The sequence below is a fragment of the Neodiprion pinetum genome, chromosome 2 (assembly GCF_021155775.2).
Source record: "Neodiprion pinetum isolate iyNeoPine1 chromosome 2, iyNeoPine1.2, whole genome shotgun sequence".
Lineage (NCBI taxonomy): Eukaryota > Metazoa > Arthropoda > Insecta > Hymenoptera > Diprionidae > Neodiprion > Neodiprion pinetum.
In genome coordinates, this window is record NC_060233.1 from 30476255 (window position 1) to 30497327 (window position 21073).

Sequence of the window (21073 nt, forward strand, 5' to 3'; positions counted from 1 at the left end):
ACGCGAGTGACATCAGAGTTTTATAAATATTAAAGCCCGTCAGCGGATTTTTCGAATACTTTTCAAACTCGCTACGCGTATTCATATATATTCAATGAGCCACCCGCAGCACGTACTTCTGAACCCACCCACCGACTCGTCGGCACTCGAAACCCCCGTGACACGAAAAAATCACACGACTGGGTGCGAGCCAACGGATACTTTGATTCTTCCTGGTGAAATGGTTCAAATAGCGCGCCTGCTGCGTAAATCAAAATAGGAAAACTAGTCGGGTACAAGTTGCGTGCGTGGACGAATTTGTTCACCGGTTATCACTCTGCGAGAAGACGCCGCAGAATCAACGTCTGATCAATACCTCGTAGTCCACAATTTGAATCTATTTGCACATTTTAATATATCCAATTTTGCAATCATTATAATCAGTATAAATACGTTACTAAACTCTCTCTAATGATGAGTTTTCTTTTTATTTGTGTAAACGGAATATTACCTGTGACAGACAACAACCGTCACACTGTGTTACTCAAAGTTTTCGTGTTCTCGCGGTTTTTTTTTTTTGAAAATACTGATCGAAAATCTGAATCCAAGACTCGTCTTGCTTCCTCGTGAAAATGTTTCAACATGAATGGTCAGCTTGAATTTTATTTGCAGCCCTCTATTCCCATCCGTGCTCATCTTTCTCTCAAGAAGAGACGCGGTAAAAGTTCAGCAGCGAACAATGTTCCGATCACGTGCAGCCTCCTCGCTAACGATAAGTCGAACCCGACTCAACGCTTTAAGAGCTTTTAAGCTGCAGCACAGCGAGCGAGGATTTATCGCCGGGCTGTTTACACTCGGAAAAACAATTGACCCGGTCCAGCGGCCCAGACTTGCACCTGCCTCTCCTCGTGGCTGCTGGAAAACACCTCGCGGATCTTGAAGAACTTTCTTTCTCTCGATTAAAAAAATGTTTGCGTTACAGCAGGTTAGTTCCGGTTCTGTTGCTTCATCTTCTTCTTCTTCTTCTTCTTCTTCTTCTTCTTCTTCTTCTTCTTCTTCTTCTTCTTCTTCTTTTTTTTTTCTTCTTTTTCAAACTTTCGACGAACGGGATAAATTTGATACTTCCCACTTGGTTGGTCAAAGTGACATATTCCGCAATTCTCTTTTGTACAGCGCAGGGTGAAAGAGAGTAACGGAAACGGTGGGGAATTGTATGTTTGGTAGATGTAGAATACAGCTAATGAAATAGTTGGCTACTTTTTTTTTTTTTTTCCTCACCAGAACTGATTTTTAACGGCGTAATTAACCATTGTGCGCACAATCGCGGAGTTGGTTTAAGACCGTGGAAATCCATTTCAACGGAGTTTACTTTCCGCCTCGGAAATGAGGAGTTCTTCTTTGAATGGGAAATAACATTGCAAGAGGCGCGGCATAAGCGGGTATATCAGCGTTAAAACAGCGCTTCTTTTATATTATCGTTCCATAAAAGGACTCGCGACGAGTGTGCAATATCCGGCTCGTAAACTCGGGCTTAACGCAATCCTGAACACGAGTGTTTTCCATCAGAGGAGTCAGCAGAGTGTGCAAGGAGCAAAGTCGACACAGCGAGCACACACGGATTCCTTCACGGCACGCGGTGAAACCGTCAGATATTGTTTGAAAATTGTTTCGGGTACTCCTCATTCCCGCGTCATACTTAATGCCGTTTGAAATTATAATTCGGAGCGAAAGTTCGCTGAAATTTCTGGTCCGGAAGACACTCGAATGCTATTTTGAACCGCTTTAATCGCGAGGACGACGTGGCGAAATTGGCACCACCGAGCTTTGCTCTTCAAGCGGAAGAGTCGAGAGGGTGGGAAAAATTCAATTCCAGTGGTTTCGGCCGGGCCTTCTAAACAACGATAAATTCGACTCGAGGATCGCGTTTTCGCACCCGAGTAGAAACGGTGCAGCGAAGCAGCTCTGATTACGGCAAGTTTGAGCCGAAGTACTTTGGGATGCACGTTTTCGTCCCGGTATTCAGGACCGTTCTCCGCTCTCATACGCGCGGTTCTCGGCTTGAGTAACCTCGGAACTTGGCACTTCCCGCTTTCCGCTTCCCACTTCCTATTTCCCATTCCCACGAACCCTGTACCAGACCGCTTCTCGATTATAGAGCAGTAACGACGCCGTAACGGACCTTTATCTCGGGAGCAACAACTCTTGACATTAACAACGCGGCTCCGGCCGAGTGCCGACGAGGAAGAAGACTCGGGGGTGGCAACGATATCGCCAAGTGGCACCGCCCCCGGGTCTAACCTCGAGATAACGAGAGACCCGTCGCCGCGAGTTTGTCCGACACCGGAGAAACTTCCCAGGAAGTATCCGCAACTCGCGAAGGGTACCCGCGTTCACCGCGAGCCCATTTCCCGACACCGAGCTTCGCTCCACATTTCGATACTCCTCGAGTCGACGGAGCAGGTGGTCTTCGGGTGCGGTCAACGATTGAACGACTGTGAATTTTACGCGATGCTTTTCGTCGGGCGGAAGAAATTTCGAGAGGTTTTACCGATCGGAACAATTCTGGAAGAGTCAAGATTTGCACTTGTTACCGTAATTCGCATCGTTGAATTAAACTAGGAAATCCGTGCAAAAGCCGAGGAAGAAGAACGGATGCTTCGATATGTTGGGAGTAACGAGTTGGCACAGTATTTTCGTTCATTCAAACCTTTGATTCGTGAAATAAATAGAAAAGATATTTGGTATTTCGATGGCCTGTTCGATATGAGGTTGGAAGTCAATTGAATCTTCTCTGGATTACTTTCGGTTAGTCGAGGGTTAGATGTGTAGGGATTGGATTGACGGATTACGGAGAGGCTGGATTTACCCGTTGCGAGGAACCAATCCAAGTTTTGTCATCTAGGAAGACTGATGAAAAAATTAAAGAGACGTTTGTTAGAAAAATGACGAAAGGACAGTTATGTTGATCATTAAACTCCCCTCCGACACAATTTTTTTTTCATGCGCTCTCTAATTTGGTTCTAAATAAACAAAGAAAAATGAGAATGGGAAATGGGAATCTATTTCGAAGGGAGGGGGTGCCTGTAAGCATAAATCTTTTCCCATTAGAATAAAATGGGATTTTAGCATATTCTGGTTTCTAATTTTTTTTTTTAATCTCAGAGACATTAAAAAAATGTGACAATCATCACGATTTATTCTGTGTTAATGAAAAGCATGGAAAGAATTTTGATTTTCTCCTCGTGAAATATTTTATGTAATTTTGAACGCATGTATAAAATCGAAAAAACGAATCGCGTCAAAAACAGGGTTTTTCTGAACTGGGGGAGAATTTTCATTATATCCTTGACCTTTTCAACGGATTCGACGTTATTCTTCTCAATTCCTGTACGATTTGAATATTTCCGAAGTTGCGTCGACTTCCCCTTGGAATAGAGCACTCCGGATGAGCCCATAATTTCTTTCTATTTATATGGAACCAAATTAGGGAGCGAATGAAAAAAGTCATGTTAAGGGGAAGTCTATTGATCATATAAACAGTACGACTATAATCGTAAATATACCACGAGGTTATAATTTCCGATAATTTTTAGAAACATTCATCACGGAATATGGGGATTTGATTATTGAAGTGGAACAATCGTTCTCGGACACATATCGGTAATTTCATACGTCCGAGTTGATTCTAGTACACTGAAGTGAACAGACCCGTAGACAGAAGCTCCGTGCGAACACTTTTACGGCAATTAGTTACTCAATGGAATTGGTACGGATATAACGTAGTCCGGAAAAATCAGAACTGACATAAAATCGTTGTTCGCGTCTGCCCTGCGACTTCCATCCTGACGAGTAGCAGGCTTACCCGTGGAACATCGATTCTCTGTATCGGAAATTTGATTTGTCACACATATCTACCGTACTGTCGATATCGCCGTGAGACTATGTCGTAGTTATTATTCACCAGGGCGTATTTTTGCCCGTATTGAACAAGCAGAACCGTTTCATGTTCCACTTGTTTTACGGAACGACGTTGATCCTGAGTGTCAAAATGCTTCTTGCCGTTGGACTCGCGGAGCGCTTGAGGAGCCTGATATTTAGCAGGGGAGATTGGCGAGACTTAACACCAGGCAGGGAAGAGAATTGCGCATTTGTTCCTTGTTTTTTTTTTATTCTCTTTCTCTTTCATCGCTTCACGAAAGGAATTCATTTTCCTTTCGCGGCCTCGTCTCTGTCCGTTTAGTTGGCTCAAGCTGCGGCAGCAGCGGATAACCCGGAGCCCGGAGTGGCGGATTTTCAGGTCCTAAATAATTGCAGAATTGCTTCATCAACATCGGTGGCCCGAGGCGGAGCCGTTAATATAACGTGCTCTTATTAAGGCTTCATTAGTCGGGATGGTGACCTGGCGCAGAAGTACGTATCCGAGTATAGGTATTAAAACGGTGACTGCGGTGGCATAGAGGGAGTATAAAAATGCAAAATAGCATAGATAAAAATTTCAATAAACATTGAGGGTAATGGCGAGGCTGCCCGAGCAGCGCCCGGATATTATCGGCGAGTTTTCACGACAATCCTTATATTATCCTCCTCGCAAGCTCGCGGAGCTCTCGCTGTTATATCGAGGAAAATCTACATATTACGTCGTGTGTGCGGGTGATGATTTTGATAATTTTTAAGAAGGGAAAGAAAAAAAAAACTCCATCGTCATCACGAGGGCGCGAAGAAATTCGTTAATGCCTGAGGTTTTTCACGCTAATATAAAATTCCGACGTGCCCAAGTTGTTCTCGTTTATTTTTTTTTGAATTTTTTTTTTTTTTCTTTTCTCTCCTTCCTCGCCAAGCGACCCGGATTACCCTCGTGTAATCTGCCTTTAGAAATTTGCACTTCACCGTCAGCCGATCGTCCAGACGGACTTGAGGGGATATAGGCGGTAGAAAAGGTCTGGTGATACGCCTTTTCATGCCGGGTTAAAAGTAGGGAGAGCTCCGAACGTGCAGAATGTAGATTCATCTGGGTGGTTTGACGCCGGTGAAAACCGCTTAAGTTCTCAACGTGACGCGAGGCAAACAAATTGTGCCCTGTATTTTCCTCGCGTGTGTGCGTGTGTGTAACCTCACGCACGTGTGGTAGGCGTGAAAAATGGGAATCACGAGGTCGCGGTGTACGGGCGAATAGAAAATAGAAACGTGAAATACTGAAAATGGAAAATGGAAATAGGCAGAATCCCATGAAATATTCACCGCCCGCTACCACGCATTTACCCGGTCGATACAGGGAAGCCAGGAAAAATCAAAACCAGAAATCGGATTACAATTGTTTGTTTTTCGGACTCTGCGCCGCAGCCACGATCTATAATTCATCCTTCCAGACCTTTTCATCCATCCACTTTAAGCACACCTCGTAGTCAAATTCACCCCGGATCTATTGATGTATGTAAATAACTCGTAATCCTGCGCTACAATCAGCATCCCGGATGTATTTAACGCTCTCTTTTCTCATATCGGAAAACCCGTTTCGATCCAAGAGAATTCCCCGCAGTTATTCAACATATTCCAACTTTTTCTCGTACCCCGCGTTATACCCGATGTAATGAAAAGTCGAGCCGGTCAAAGCTGATCGATTTTAGATGGGCAGGTCGCTTGATATCGCGCTTTGAGCAAGCCAACATTGTAGCCTGAGTAGCCAGTCACGACTGATCGCGTTATCTCTGGCCTTTCAAAGCCCGCGATACTTCGCCGTATTGGTTTATCAATAACTGATTAACCGTAGGTGGATTCTGACGCACCTCGGCGGTGGTAAAGTCCGGTATCAATTTGTTAAAGAGTGATTAATCGACGTGCGCGTAGGCGGAAAAGCGAGATCCCTGTCAAATACGGTTTTGGATTAACCGAAACGGAAACGCGGCGAAGTTAGATCGTTTAAGGGGATGAGGATTACAGCTTGAACGGTTTAAAATTACACCCATGTTTAGAAGTTATAGTCAGGAAAACGAATACATTTAGAGCAATTTCAGTTTGAGGGCTTAATTTTATAGTTTCAAGAACATTGTCGAATCAAAACAAGCTTCACGGTGATAATATCGTAATTATCGGTAAAACTCGCCAGCGAAATACAATGACAAGACTTGCACTATAAGAAAATGAGGCGAGGGGTGTGAATCGTAAATCGCAATATGTGGTCGTTTCACCCCAACAAATACGGATTGACCGGCGGAAGAGGTTAGTTACGGTTATTGTACGGGACGTTCGATCAGCCGACAGCTGACAAGATGCATCGGTCCTTCTATCAATCCTTTCATTGACGAGGAAAACAGTATGGGAGACGTGCAGAACCGAGGGAAACCAAAGCCTTCGCCGGGAAGTTTGAGCGATGAAAGAGGTCAGATGTTGATAAAAGCGTGGGCTAGTTAGCGTGAATTTTGACCTTTACAAAACGTAACCGATCAAAGGGTAGACCCGAGGAAACCCGCGACGACTCCTGAATGCGCGTTACACCGCTCGGACTCGCGGATCGGAGAGAGTTAGGGAGAAAGAGAGAGAGAGAAAGATAGCAGGAGAGAAAGGGAGAGAGAGAGAGCCATCGACGGTGAAAACAGGCCTCGTATCGATTCTCCAGACTTCGCGTTCGCACCTCGTTCCCCAGGCACCGACTCGGAAGTCGTTCAACACACGACGCCGCCGGACCCTCGTGGCGTGGGTATGTACATACATACATATAAGATCTACCTAGCCTGGGTAATAACGTTAAACTACGACCTCATTGCACCGCAACCTTGTTGCTTCTCCGCCACCTTCACCGCCTCCGATATATTTCGCCACGACGACCTCTACAAGGCGTCTCTCGCTTGGATCGCTTCGGGCGCTTTCAGAGGCTCGACGTGTCCAACGTCAACGCGGCCGGAAATGCCCGGTGGGGATCAAGGTTCCGATCTACCGTCGGCATCGTTGGATGTCGTTACTTTCGAATAGTCAAAATTTGAATGTTTTATGTGATTTTAGAAAGTTTCCGGGTCGAATTCTCCTAAAGCCTGAGGAAAATGTTGAGTAATTGATTAGGATCACTTGGAACGATCTACCCTTCGGTAATTTCAACTATTCGGAGTAACGAGATTCAATGTTGGTGACTGACTCGTATCTTGTCAATAATGTACCTACTCCCAACGATTTTACAGTTTTTCAAGCTTACAAAACCAATCTGTCATACTTCACATCGTTCGATTAATCGTAATGAACTCTAGCGCCAAACCATGTGCACTTCGTGGCTCCTTGTGACAGATAAAGTCATTTGAGCCTTGTGTGGAAGAAGGTAAGAAGAATTTATTAACTCCGCGACTCTCAAATTCCTCGGTGAGAGTTCGGGAGCTTGAAGGAGAAAAGCTGTCGGAAGAAAACGCGGCGGTCCGGCTTTTTCGATTCGTACCGCGTCTAGAGCGCTTTACCACCGCATGATTTTTATTGGAGAATCGAGACAATCGGCGGTCGGTTGCATCTGGTTCGCATATCTGTCATTCAATCGTCGAACGACGCCGCGTTCCTAGGCTGGTCAGGTTTCGCCCGGCTAATAAAAAGCATCGGTTATCGTTCGGCCGAATATCTCGCTACACAGGCTGCACCCTCGTATCTCTGGTTATCCATCCTTCGAGCGTCCCGTTCCGCAGCTATACGTGTTATTAATAACCTTCCAGCTCCCGGATCTTACCGCCCCTGGGGAAAAGCGCGGACTGAAAGAAAGCCGGAGAGAAGAGGGACGTGGAAAATTGAGACGGGGTGGAGAACCGGTCGCGTGACTGTTTTCAAATTCATGTATTCCGGAGAATCTGCATATATTATACGATGACGTTCGATTCACCTGAAGCAAATTATCCATCAAACCAGGCGCGCTCGATTGGTCAGGCAATTTTAATATTCGATGACTACCCGATAGGGGACACTCGATTAACGCGAACGATGAAATTGTTTCGGACTATTTGTGCCGTAGTATTTGTTGAGTAATGAACGGAAGAATTCAGCCCCGAAATATCCACTTAAGTATTCATCGAAATGATTGAACTTCGATTAAGGAAGAGGGAAAAAGAGCGAAAAGTTCGGGGCAGCAGCTTTTCAATTCACCGTGATTGCTTCCAAGCCGAAGAGGAGGGAGGGAAGTCGAGCTGCTCCTGCGGGCATTGTTTAAACATTTGAATTCTGGAAAACCGCCTATAAAGGGTGGGTTGTGTGTTTGCATAGGATCTTACGAATCTGACGTTGACCGGATGGATCGGATATTGCCAGTGCGTTATTTGACTCGGCAAACGATGTTCGGAAAGGAATTTGCGAATTCAAGCTGGACCGGGATCGGCGCGGCACTCTTTACCCGCAAATCCTCAACCCGATCTCCATAATAGGTTGATATCGAGTGTATGCAAAGTGGTACAAAATATACTTTGTGAATGCGTTTTCAAGTAATTAACAAAACGGTAGGTAAACATGGACTTATTTATATGTGACGGTCATGTTAGAAATCGGGCGAATTTAAGACGGGCTGATGTTACAGGAAACTTGAGAATCTCTTTGAGTCATTTACTGCGGTAACTTTAAAAAGGGACTCCTAACGAACACCAATTACACTTTTTGCACGTCTACGACGGGGTGAAAACTGTGTGAAAAAATTCTCGCTCGGTTCTTCTTTCAGCACAAGAACCATCCGCGTGATACCTTCAGAAGCTTGGCATAAGAAGCCAGTTGTACTAATGCTTCAATTAATTTTTTTGAATCAGGATAGGATTTTGCGGTTTTTTTTTTTCTGGAATAAGGTCTAAACATCAATCTTGCGCGCTCGAAGAATCCTCCCGATATTTTGGATTTCTAGACGAAGTTTGAAAAGTGTCTCGTGAATTTTTGTAAACAATCATTGCTACGGTCTCAAATCGATATTATCGTGTATATATATATATACATAATTAGATAATCTACAAAAAACGATGACAACTTTTTACGATGGGAGAACCAGAAACCAGATGTCAGGAAAGTTGGGAGTTTTCTACCTTTTGTCCAGACTAGCGAACTATTGAGTTTCACTGATTGAGTTTCAGCCACGTTACTGAAATTTCCGATCGCTTACACCTGATGAAAATTCTATTCGTTTACGGGAGAAACTTCAAACTTGAGAATTATATATTTTCCTGTGAAAACTCACCTGATTCCTCCGCGAGTCGTGTCGTAGTTGAGCATGCGAGAACCATGACGCCATGTGACGTAGCCGGACGGATGCGGCACTTTGCTGACAACGCATTTCAGCTCTATCGTACTTCCGGCCTTGTAGAATTTGTCCCCCGCGGTCGCTCCGCGTTCGTCGACAATCTCCACCTTCGGCACTGCAATTTAATTAAAAAAGTCACGAGTAATTCGCTTGCCAGAAGCATTCTTTAATTTATTTTATAGACCTGCACGTAATTGTCCAGCTCACACCGATTGTTCATTGGTTTATAATTTGTAAATTGGTTCTAAGTTGTTTTATAGAATTGTTTGTGAATGTTTGATTGATAGATAATAAGTTCAAGTTTGATAAACGACTCTCTTTTCACGGGATTGTTGTGAAAAGGGAGGAGAAGGCATTCGGTAAATAAGATGTTGTAGAAATTGAGAGGTTTTGTGAACAGTAAGTAAAGTTATTTATACGAATTTCATGTCATTGATATCATTGAGTACGTTGGAATAGTTTATTTGAATTTATTATTAAATTTAAGTCGTTCTACCTCGGTTGTAAAATTTCAACAGAGAGATTCGGGCAACTTTAGTTTATCTGAAAGGAAAAGTCTTCCAGATAACTAAAGACCAGGATTTAACCACCGGCTAAAGATTTCAAAATTCACAAAGCTTAAAAGGAAACATCTTGAACAAATCATCAAGATAAATCGATGAGACTTCTCGTAACGAACCAAATAATTAAATAACCGTAATAAAAGTAAGTTGAAGATAGAATTTCGAGAGGCGATACCTTCCCGTCACAATATAGCCTAACCTAAAAATGATAAAAATAAAATGAAAGATAGTCTGACGGTTTCATCCAATTTTTAACACCATCTACGGTTGTGGCGCGGGTTTTTATTTCACCGAGTGATAATCGCTTCGTCGAGAGGACCTGCAGATCGAGTGCAGGAAAGAGAGAGATAGGAAGTGCAAAAAGTGGAACACTTTTTTGAATTTCGTAAAAGAAGCTCAGCGTTAAATCGCCTTTAAAAAAGGTGCGAATGGCCGGAAACGGTGCCCGGCGCTCTTCCCTGTCCCACGCATGCAAGCCCGTAATGGGATTGCAGGATTAATTCAACGGGCAGTTTTCTCGCTCTAATTCCCCGAGGGGTTAGTTATGCCTACTTTGTATCCAGTGTTAATTCATAAATAATTCATTCCATGCGCGTAGTACGTATACAGAAGGACTGTCGCTTCACGGGCCGCCATTTCCGCAGGAACTGCCTTTGTTAAATCCTAACGAACCTGGCAGGTATCATTTCGGGAAATATTTTCACGACAATTTCGCTCTGTCTATTTCTCCCTCTCGGAATCTCATCCAGTTCATCGTCCGGTTCTCGGACCCCGAGTTTTTCGACTTCGTTTCTCATCAGGGAAGCCCTCGAGGGTTTTGCCAAATTTTCAGGCGCTGACCGTTTTTTACCGATGATATTTCCGATACGGACTATTGTTATCTCCCATTGTGCCGCCTTAGTCGGGCACGATCAAATCCCGCTTTTCCTCCTTCCCTCCCGGTTTTAGACTGACAATGAGTTTAGTTTATGATTTATGATAACGCGATATTGCTGGGTAATGATCAGAGTTTGACTCGAGTTTGGTCAGGTATGGGTCAGGCGTGGAGTGAGGGGTCGCCCTCTGGGGGGAAGAGACGCGCTTCCGACATGAATTTAATATCGGATTATGAACCTTTCCAGAATCAAGGATCCCTTCCTTCCCAAATCGTACCTTTTGGTTGCCCGCTGCCCAGACCTCGGGATATCTTTTTATACAAAGAACTTGATTGGAATTTCGGGAATTCGACTGGTTTTTCTTATTTTCAAACATTAACGTACGTACTCGAAAAAAGATCCGCCCTTTCTCTCGTTTACAATCGAAACTGAAACACCAGAGATTCGCAGAAAATGTTCAAAGTACTTTGAAACACCGACAAGAAGGAAATATATTGTATAGATAAATACTTTTGTTAGTGAGTTGAAGAAACTGTTGCGAACTGTTCAAAAATTCGTCGGGGAACTTCCCATTCGTTCGAAATTTGGTAATAAGAAGTATTTTATCTCAGATGTTGAGATTTTTGCGGAAACGTGTCAGAAAAATTTGCAGAAATGTTACGATCGATTTCTGAGTAATGTTGCCATGCGTTGATGCGATTAGTCAACTTTCTCTACGTACCGATCTCTTGAAAATTTTATAAAAATGAGGGAATTTGAACAAAACTCTGGACAAAATTGATATGTTTGTATGGATTCAGACCAACCAACCTCCTGAAATCTCTAGCTGCAGCAGCGAATCTGATGTTTTAGAAACTGGCTCGAGGCTTCGATATGCTAATTGGGTAAATGGTTCGAACGGGTTTTCCCGTGCCGATGCAGGCAAGCACGTGAGCATCGAAGACGGTAGAATTTCAGGGTAGGTAAATAAATGCTCAAGCCTCTGTCTATATCTCTGCGGGTGGTAAGAGCAAACAGTGCCATGGGAGAGTGATTTCGTGTTTGTGGTCTAGGGATGCTCTTGAGCGGAGCATTGCGGCAGGGCGCGAAGCCGGTGGCGGTTCGGGGGTGAGTCGGACGTGGAAGAGGGTATCTGTTGCGGTCTGCAAACGAAGTCGCACTTAATTGGCCCGATAAAGTAGAAACCCGCTCGCACCCTTCCCACCTTCACTTTCCTCTCCTTTTTACTCCCTTTCTCCTCCGGCCTTCGTTTTCCAGTTCCTCCTTTTCCCTCGGACCGAGGATTTCGAGCCAGCGACGGTTATTCGAGTTCGAACCTCCGTCTGCAGCTATTCACTCGGGGGATGCTGCGGAGGAACGTGATCCTTCTTATTGACGGCGTGTGCAGGCCGCGGTAATTGGCGGTTTGATAAACGATCGGCAAATCCCGCCGATCGATCGGACGACAAGAGCTTCAACTTGGGCGATTTTTAAGGGACGTTTTCGATCCCTCACCGTCGGGATCGTTCCGACGATTTGTAGCTCTCGATTAGCGGCTGACGCCGGAGGAGCCGTGCAGTAGGTAGCGAGAGAAAGTGAGAGAGAGAGAGAACCGAGGGTGTTTCTAAAAGCGGTTCAGTTTTATTGGCCGTCGTTAAGCAGTCGTTGAACAGCGCCTCTCGGGCATTCAGATCAGCTGCTTGACAAATCCGGCTCGCGGCTGCGGAGGTGAAATCGCGAACGGGTCGGAGAATTTTTTTCGGTAATAAACGACGACGGTCTCTCTATCGGAAGACAATTTGCTAAGAGCCCGGAGGAGAAGCACTCCTGTGGGACACAATAGGTGGACTCAGGGAAATAAGAAGCCGAGTTTCGAAAAGTTCGGGTCCTTGGATGAAACCGAACAAACGAACGAACGGAATCGGAGGCGGAGGTGGAGGTGGAATCGCGTCGAAGTGTGAGCCGGCAGAGACGTCGAAAGTATAAAGACCTGGAACGGGGTTGAGAACGTCCGGCGAAGTTGGACGCCGATATCCTCCTTCGAAGTGAAAACAATCGCGGCCGCCTGATCAGAGATTCCACTCCTGGACTCCTATTTTCTTTTCCCCACTTTTACCACCGCTGCACACAACCCCGTCAATATTCCCTCCGATGAGACGACGCGGCCGTTCTCATTCGCCACGTTCGATATACGTTCGCCAAGCGGAGGAAAAAAGCTGTCCTCCAGGCTAGGCAGGAATTTCGAAGGGCGAATAAAAGGCGTAATTAAATAATCCAGGACCAGGACCGCCCCTCCTGGTCCTCTTAGCGGTAATCAACCGGAGATTAGCATAATTCATTTTCCCGGTGAGTTCATTTCGCCAGCTCGCACATATCGCGTCCTCTCTCTGCCAACTCCTCGGCACTCCTCGGTTTTAGGGATTAACGAGCGAAGCCTTCCCTCGCAATTGCGATCAATTGCGGCCCTCCTGGACCCGCAACCTGCGTTTTTCCACCTCTTCAATATTCCGAACACCCGGGCGAAGCGAGTCTTCGTCGTGATCAGCTCCGAGCGCCGAGGATATAACCTAGCGTCTCAACTTCTTCCGAGTGCAGAATTTTCTTTATTACTCACCGAGATAATAGTTAACCCGGTAAGCTTTTAGCAAATTGTTTCTTGCCGTCAGGCAAAAATGGACGGCGGCTTGCTGCCTGGCTGCATCTTCGACGCTCTCGTGATCAATCCTTAAGCTTCGTGGCTGCGAATGACGTTTCGAACGGCGAGCTCACTGTTCCTGCATCCACGGTGCATTATTATTCGCACGGATCGATGATTTTGTGTTTCATTCGTTCTTTTTAAAAATTTTACCCATATTCGACGTTCCGGACGATGGTGTTCATTTTCAGGTAAAACGCAAACTTTTTAACTCCTCAACTGGAGCTTTTACACGGTTAATCGTGATTCTGCCACTGATTGCGGGAGAAATTTATAACCGTGGTTACCTCTCGGTCTTTGATTAATTATTTTTATTCTTTAACGCTATCGGGAAAGGCATGAATTTTGCAACCGTAACCAAAAAATCGAGTATATCCTACGTTGTTATTTTTTGTTATGTTTACTCGTTCTGTATCTCGCTGTCGCCATTGCGATCATGTAATGCTGGTGAAAAAATGTAGCGAGTGATCTGAACAAACAGATTCGATATTTCAATGACCGTTAAAGCTTGGAGATAAGATTACACTGAGATTCGAAATGGCTGATCTAAAACGATTCTATCTAAAGGGTTCGAAACTCGCTTATCCAATTGCAATCTTGTCTTTCTTGCTATGATCAGCAACCTTAAGATACCGCTTCCGTCAATTTTCATCCACTCGGGCAGTCTGATTGCCAAAGTTTAACTTGTCGCATGTTCGGTTACGCAACGCCAGTCAGCCTGCAGAGCGATCAGTCTGCGCGCTGAGTGGAAAAACTTCCGACGTTTTCAAGTGCCCAAGATCGATTGGATACCGCAGTCAAGTGACAAGGCCGCGGTTGGCGAACCTACGCTGTGCAAATGTCAAGTGAATAAACTGACGTCGTTGCGAGTTTGGACTCCTAGGGGTCGGACGGCGTCGAGGTTTCTTCGTGACTCCCGTTTCCTCTATTCCATTTCATCATCTCCCGTTCCATCGAAACGTCAAGAGAATTAGTCCGATCAAGTTTCGGTGTTCGATTCGAAAATGAGAGAGCGGGTATAATTCCGTCACTTGATAACTTTTGACGCTGGTGGATAAGTTTTCCTTCACATGATCCGCGAATATCGTCCTCCGCGAGTTTCGAACACAAGAAATCTAACACCGGATTTTCTCGTACTCTCCTATACGGGTATACCTGTACCTATACACGCCTCCTCCGAAATCCCACATGATCTAAATTCCAGAGTCTGCAACACCCCGGGATTGTACAGACGCGGCAGTATGCATGGGAATCACGTTGTTGATGTACGGTGAAAACGGCCCCCGATCCAACACCCCGACACATATGTGGCCAAACGAGCCTCGCTCGACCAACTGCTTCCATCCACCCGGCTCTCTGCCCTTTTCAGAACCTATAATTCACCCCTTTTTCCTCCCGGAGGAATTCAGGACACCAGCTAAACGCACCGAGGACAATTCAGCCGTATTTTTTCGGCTTTTCAGTGCATCGGGTCTCCGACGAGTGCACGAAGGCCACTCTTCTTGCCACTCGCGAGTTTCACGGTTCTGTTTTTACCTCGAGGGAGGCGAAGGGTGTTTCGAGTCCTGCAAAATGGCAAGTTTCCACCACCGCTCTTCCGGCCTGACTTAATTAAAATATGGAGATCAGTGTCTAAATCCTTGCATTGTAGCTTCCTGTCGGCTGCAATAATAGCGGATAATACATCGCTGACCGAACTCGGCTTGGCTACCCCCTCGAAACAATGAATTTAAATCCTTCGGGGTTCGAGTTTATATACCCACGCTGTCTCTGCGAAGTTCCGCCGAATAATGGGGCGAGTCTAACCGCGAAAACTGAGGACCGATGCTCGTGTGGTGCTACGTTTTTTCGTTTCGTTTTTCAATTCGCTATCGAGCCTTGAGCTGAAACTTTTCGGAAATTGCTCCGGTAATATCCGCCTGATTTTTCCTCCAAATTGATGCGACGAGACCAGAATTTGACCAGGTCGTTTGGTCCCGGTCCCTTACGGGATTCGACCCGTGCTGTCGTTGAAGGTCGGAATGTGTTGCGAATGGGTGACTGAACGGAGGGTCGGCTTCGAGACTGACTTCAATGGTCAAGACCTGGTCGATTGCTAGCGGGCAAATCAGTCGAACATAGACTCGCGTCCTCTGTCGTCTTCACTCGGCCTGCAAATTTCACCCCGCGCCGGAGAATTATGCAGGAAATCAGCAAAGCCTCGGATAAACGTGGCCGCGATTGATCGGGCGGTTATTATAATCAGATCCAAAGTTTTCGTGATCGGAAACTTGCATCGATGCGTCGCTTCTCGTACATTTCAAATCCGCGCTGCTATACCGGTGCGGTTATAACGGAGACAATCGTCTGCTGCAGAAGAAAAACAAAACGGACCAGCATAATTTCAGAAAAAGTGAGTTCGGACAAGCAAAGCGAGAGAAGCGGGTGAAACGAGAGAGTCGAAACACGATCCGCTGCAGGCATGGCTGCAGGTCGGTTCGTTCGAAACGAGCTGCGTTTATGACTTAATTCCAGCAGGCGTCCGGCGTGATTAGCTCCGGCTGACTCGGTCTGGTTAGCTGATTGCTTCGGCAATCATTATCTCCATTTCACGCCCGGCGACTCCCGATAGCCGGTACATCTCTCTCACGCCGAACGAAATGTTTCGATCGATCCCGCATTGTCAGGGCTGATCTGGTGGTCACCTGCGACGTATAAGGTACGTACGTCTAGACCGCACTCCGACATTCGGTTGCGTTGTTCCAGGCAACGCGGTGATTCTCCGTATTATACACATCCGCGGCCGCATTTCAAATTCGGAGAAGTTATATTTCGCGTTACGATTTTCGTCGGGATTGAAAAATTCTGGTATGTTTGAGAAACCTGCAGATGGATCTGCGATTACTGAACCGATTCACGAGATTATTTAAAGAAAACTCCTCAGGCAATATTCAAAGAGATATTTTCTATTTCACTGTGGATCTACTGGACGATTTACTTGGCGTAAACGGGATAGTTTTACACTTTTTATTGTTAAGATTTATTTCAACCCGGTAGGTAAATTTTTCTTCTAATCAAGGTAATTTTTCAATAGGTTTCATGTTGAAATGAATTTATTTTTTTCTCGAGGTGCCTTTGACGCGAATATTTCATCGAATAGTTTTAGTTTCATTTTATACGTTGTAGCGAAAATAGCACAGTTTTGGGAAATGTTTTTTTTTCGTTTATCTTGTTGTTGGTTTGAATAAGTAAGTCACAGGTTATTTTGAATTTGGCCTGTTGCAATAGGAGAACTTTGAATAACCTGCAGTTAGCCGCATGATCCCTGCGTGATTGCGGAATATTATACTTTTCCGGAATAACGTGGTACGTACTTTCTGGCGATGCATTTAAAAATTAAGAACGCTTCTTGAGAATTAGTACAAACAGAAACAAAAACTGTGCTGAATTCACCATGAACGTGGCAGTAAAGTGTGTCGAAAGAAATGTTTTTTTTTTCTGATTCAAAGAAATGTCATTCCTTTGAAAAAAATAAATAGCGAGAACAACGGCTCGTGTTAGTACAAGCGGCAAGAATTGGCAAAACATTTGTTTGTCTCATTTGATCGCCAGATTTGGTAATTTCAACCATTTTTTTCTTGTTCGTTATTTTTTTGAAACTTGCTCTACTCGATTTGTAAGCTGCATCTAATTCGGTGCAACACACGGTTTCTTAGGTACACACCGGGTTCAGAGAACCTGATATAGATCAAATCAATTCATTTGCATTCAATATTAATTTGATCTCTCATTTGCCAGAGCATTTGGTTCCCAATAAAATCATATTTTCAATTCGTTAAATCAAGTGCACTTTTTTCCACTGAATCGAATATTTTATAACGAATAAAATGAACTGCTTATACTCGTTAGTTTATTTGAGTGAAAGTAATGAATAGATTCAACAAACGCGAATCAATCGAATCATTTCTAATTACATGTGTAATTATAATGATACTTCATAGTACAAAATTACAAATTCATTCATTTGAACGAATTTCTCTGATTCATTTACCGATACTGAACTTTATTTGAACATTGATATCATTGGCTACTGCTGGACGAAATTCAGCCTAAACAAACAGAGCTCTGTCAACGAGCTGCTTTACTGTGACCGAAAAGTTGAGGTAAATTTTACGAACAGCACACGGAAGACACGGGTTGCGAAATGGTGGAAATGAAAAAAAAAACGAAGAGGATCAAACAAAAAGGGGGAAAAAAGGGAGAGAGGGATGAAAAACACCTCGAAGCAGAATTTCCGCGCTCGTTTAGCCCGCGATCGACTTACACCCCGTGGCTGAATGGAGAACCTTGTTCCATTGACGTCACGGCTCGCTCCTCCGCTTCAATTTCGACCCCCGATCCCGAGTCGCCTAGATTATCTCAATTAGAGTTGGCCGGCACACACCGCTTAGCGATGTGCAATTCACGCCACACGTTGCGCCCCGGTTACAACGTGCCGACAACACAATGCGACAATAGCCGATACGCCTATTTCCGGTTAGAACAACGCCACTTGGGTGTGCGGTGCATGCATTGTGCCTCGCCTAGCCGGCCGAGGCTTGCAAGCTCCGGGATTTTCACCGAGGGTGAGAAGACTGGGTTCACGTTTTTGCCGCACCCTCCGCCGCTCGGACGCTGAAAGGCCGCGGGCTAAGCAGCGGTAAGGTCACCCACGCAAAGGATCGCGAACTGTACGATGCTTGAAATTCGCTGCGAATAACCCGGCGTGCGGGAGGAATCGAATATCAGGCACACGACAGTTATTCTCTCATTTTGATCCGTCCGTTTAGTTTGACTCAGATTTTCAGGATCGTCGTTTCAATCTCGATGCGATTTCCGCTAAGAATGATAAAGAATAAACGATTTTCGATTATTTTCTCACGATTAATCGAGTATGATCGATTATTTCTCTTACGAGATTTTGAAATAATCGCTTATTCGATCAATTTTTACCGCATCAATTGAGTCGTGTTCGATTATTTTTAGTCTGGTGGCCATTGCTTTACAAATTTGGATATGTCATAGTTCGCATGACGATGTGAGTTTCTTTCGAATCGAACTAATTACGTCTAAGAATTTTTTTAGTACCTTCAGTCGTTATAAAAAATACGCTAAAGTGCATTGTTACACGTGAAAAAGTCTGATGTTTCTTAAACTGATTTCCATTTTGAGGTAGAACCTCAGGCACTGCCAAAAAACACGTTTCTTCATATTTTCCGCTCTGGTGTAATACGTAAGGACCAGAAAATAAATTGTTTTTATTTGTTTGTACGAAAAGGTAGACATTTCGAAATAGGTTCCGAAATCTATACGGTGGAATGAAAGTGGGGTTGTACAATCGAATCGGTGTAATAGGCATACTCCAAAACATTGACTATTTTGCTTAAAAGTATTTGAATAACTTGTCTCTTTATTTTTTCATAACTCATTGCTAACCGAAATTCGGTGAATCCGTCCATTCATCTTCTTTATTACTTTTCGGATTTTGTTCCTCTTTGCGGTTTTTTTCTATTCTTTTATTTTTTAACCGCTATTCTTTCATTGAGAAAAACAAACAGTTATACAGAAGCGCCATAGCACGGAATAACTCGTATATGCAAAGTAACTGCGACGGCGAACGTGTCCGTTGATATAATGAATATGCATATATGCAGAACGTTTAACGGTTAGAAATTGATTTTGCAAAAATAGAAAAATCTCGCGGTCACGTCTCGTACGCTTCTTTCTCCTTGCCTTTCCTCGACCCATCGCTTGTAGTTAGATTAGCATCGATTTAGTATTCTTTACTCCTCTTGCGCTCCCTTTATTCGTCATCAGTTATCGCGAAAAGACGCATACTCGCTGCTCTAAACCTGCATCGCATTTTCAAACAAAAATGAGTTTTTCAACAATATAAACACGTTTTTGAAACTATTTTAGCCACAAGGTCGTTTGAACATAATCTCGTTCTTTAATTTAACAAATGAAAATATGACGTCATTACAAAAATGTCATTAAAAAGTTTGTGCAATTTATTCTCAAATATAATAACATCATACAGCTTTGCTTTGACCAAACTTTATGAGAAAACTTCGAAAGCTGTCTTCCAACGAGCTCGTGAAATTCTCCGTGTCGATTCAATTGGCGCGTGGAATTTAATCACCGTTTATTAATCACGCAACCGAAATGGCCGCCTGATCGTGAATATTGAACAATTTTCGAGCCGCCTCAATTCGTCCAGTTTTTCAGTCTCGCGAGTAACCGTCGATCCGTAAATTTAGCCGGTCAACGAAGGGGCGGAGAAATGACGTGGGGCGGTTTTGGCAGCCGTACAGTTTAATCTGACACCGAAAATTCAACACCTACTTCTAGTTGGGTATTTAGTGGAACCTACCGAGGAAGTTCAATTGTTTGCGGAAATTGGCCCTGAGCGTGAAAAGCCACGCCACGGCAGAACGTTGTACAATTCGAGCTTAGAAACAGTTCGGAGTAAATTGAACGCGGTTTGCTGTAACCAAATCCACCCCAAATCCACCCCAAAACCATCCGGCAGCTTGTAGCGCCTCGGTCAAGGGCTGACCGATCAAAGGTGGGTTGCACGTCGTTCCAAAAACGCATTGCAGCGAATCATCCACCTTCCATAATTGAAAAACTGCAGGGAGAATAGCGAATTGCTAACTGAAAAAAAATATATGGTGAATTACATGCGAACCCAACCAACTTCTGACCCTAACTATTTTTGATTTTGTTGAAAATCTTTTCTACAATTGCCCCAGCTCTGAAACAGTACCCTGAATTTAAAAAAAAAAAAAATTTTCTCATCGACAGGTTGATTATTTATAAATGTCGAGAGTGACTTTGAATAGGACCTGTTATAAAATTCTCGAAAAAATAAAGATCTTGCAATGTTTCGAACAGAGAACACACTTTCTGACAATTGCCGTTAGAATTTTAAAACAGATCCATTTCAAAATCACTTTAAATATTTGTAAACAATTGAATATAATAAATTGAGCAGTCGAATAAAAAATCTGAAAAAATCGGCGTACCGTTTCAGAGGTGGGACAGTTGCAGAATTTTCTGGTAAACAGAAATGGTGAGGGTCAAACGTTGGTCGGATTCGCATGAAATTCTCCATATACATATACCTATGAATGTATAATAAATGCAAGCTATGCGAGGAGTAAATCCGCCAAAAGAATGCAATTCGTCGATTCAATTTCAGGGAATTTCTGTCGTTTATTTTTTTTTTTTTTGTCAATGTTTTTCCCTACTATCTACCGGTTGAAAAATTCTTCACGATCGAAACTGTCGGCCGTCAATTGGGAAACGAATCGGGAAATGCTGACCGCCAGGCACGTCAGTGCGAAAAATGTTGAGCTGATGTTTTGCCGTCACCGAATATTACTCCGTCTTCCTTTGTTTTAATAATTTTTCATTTCAACGTGTCAATTATTTATTTTTCTTTTTTTTTTCTTTTCTCCGTGATTCCTTTTTTTATTCAACCGATATTGAATCCGGGATGGTTTGCAAAAGTGAACACCGAGTGCGCCTGTTGCGCGACGGGAGATCCCGGCATATTGCTGTTACACTCGGATGGAAACCGTGAAACGGTATGGAAACGGAACGAGCGGTAAAATTTGCGGTCAAAGTCTCAGCCCCCCCCCCCCCCCCTCCCCCCTCCCAACGGCTGGTGCAATATAATTGGTTGCTTTTCCGGGGAGGGAATACCGATGGAATTAAAGTTAAT

The 21073-nt window shown here is 44.1% G+C and overlaps 1 protein-coding gene and 1 long non-coding RNA gene across 2 annotated transcripts in view; one reads left to right on the plus strand and one right to left on the minus strand.

The window, feature by feature from the left end:
* Positions 1-21073, minus strand: part of LOC124211919 (defective proboscis extension response 14) — a 201211-nt gene that overhangs the window by 35074 nt on the left and 145064 nt on the right. The window contains exon 6 of the mRNA XM_046611454.2: positions 9152-9329. Coding sequence (XP_046467410.1) covers positions 9152-9329 — 178 coding nt within the window. The remainder of the gene's footprint in view (positions 1-9151; positions 9330-21073) is intronic.
* LOC124211921 (uncharacterized) overlaps positions 1-21073 on the plus strand; it is a 122926-nt gene that overhangs the window by 13237 nt on the left and 88616 nt on the right. The gene's annotated exons all lie outside the window — the stretch shown is intronic.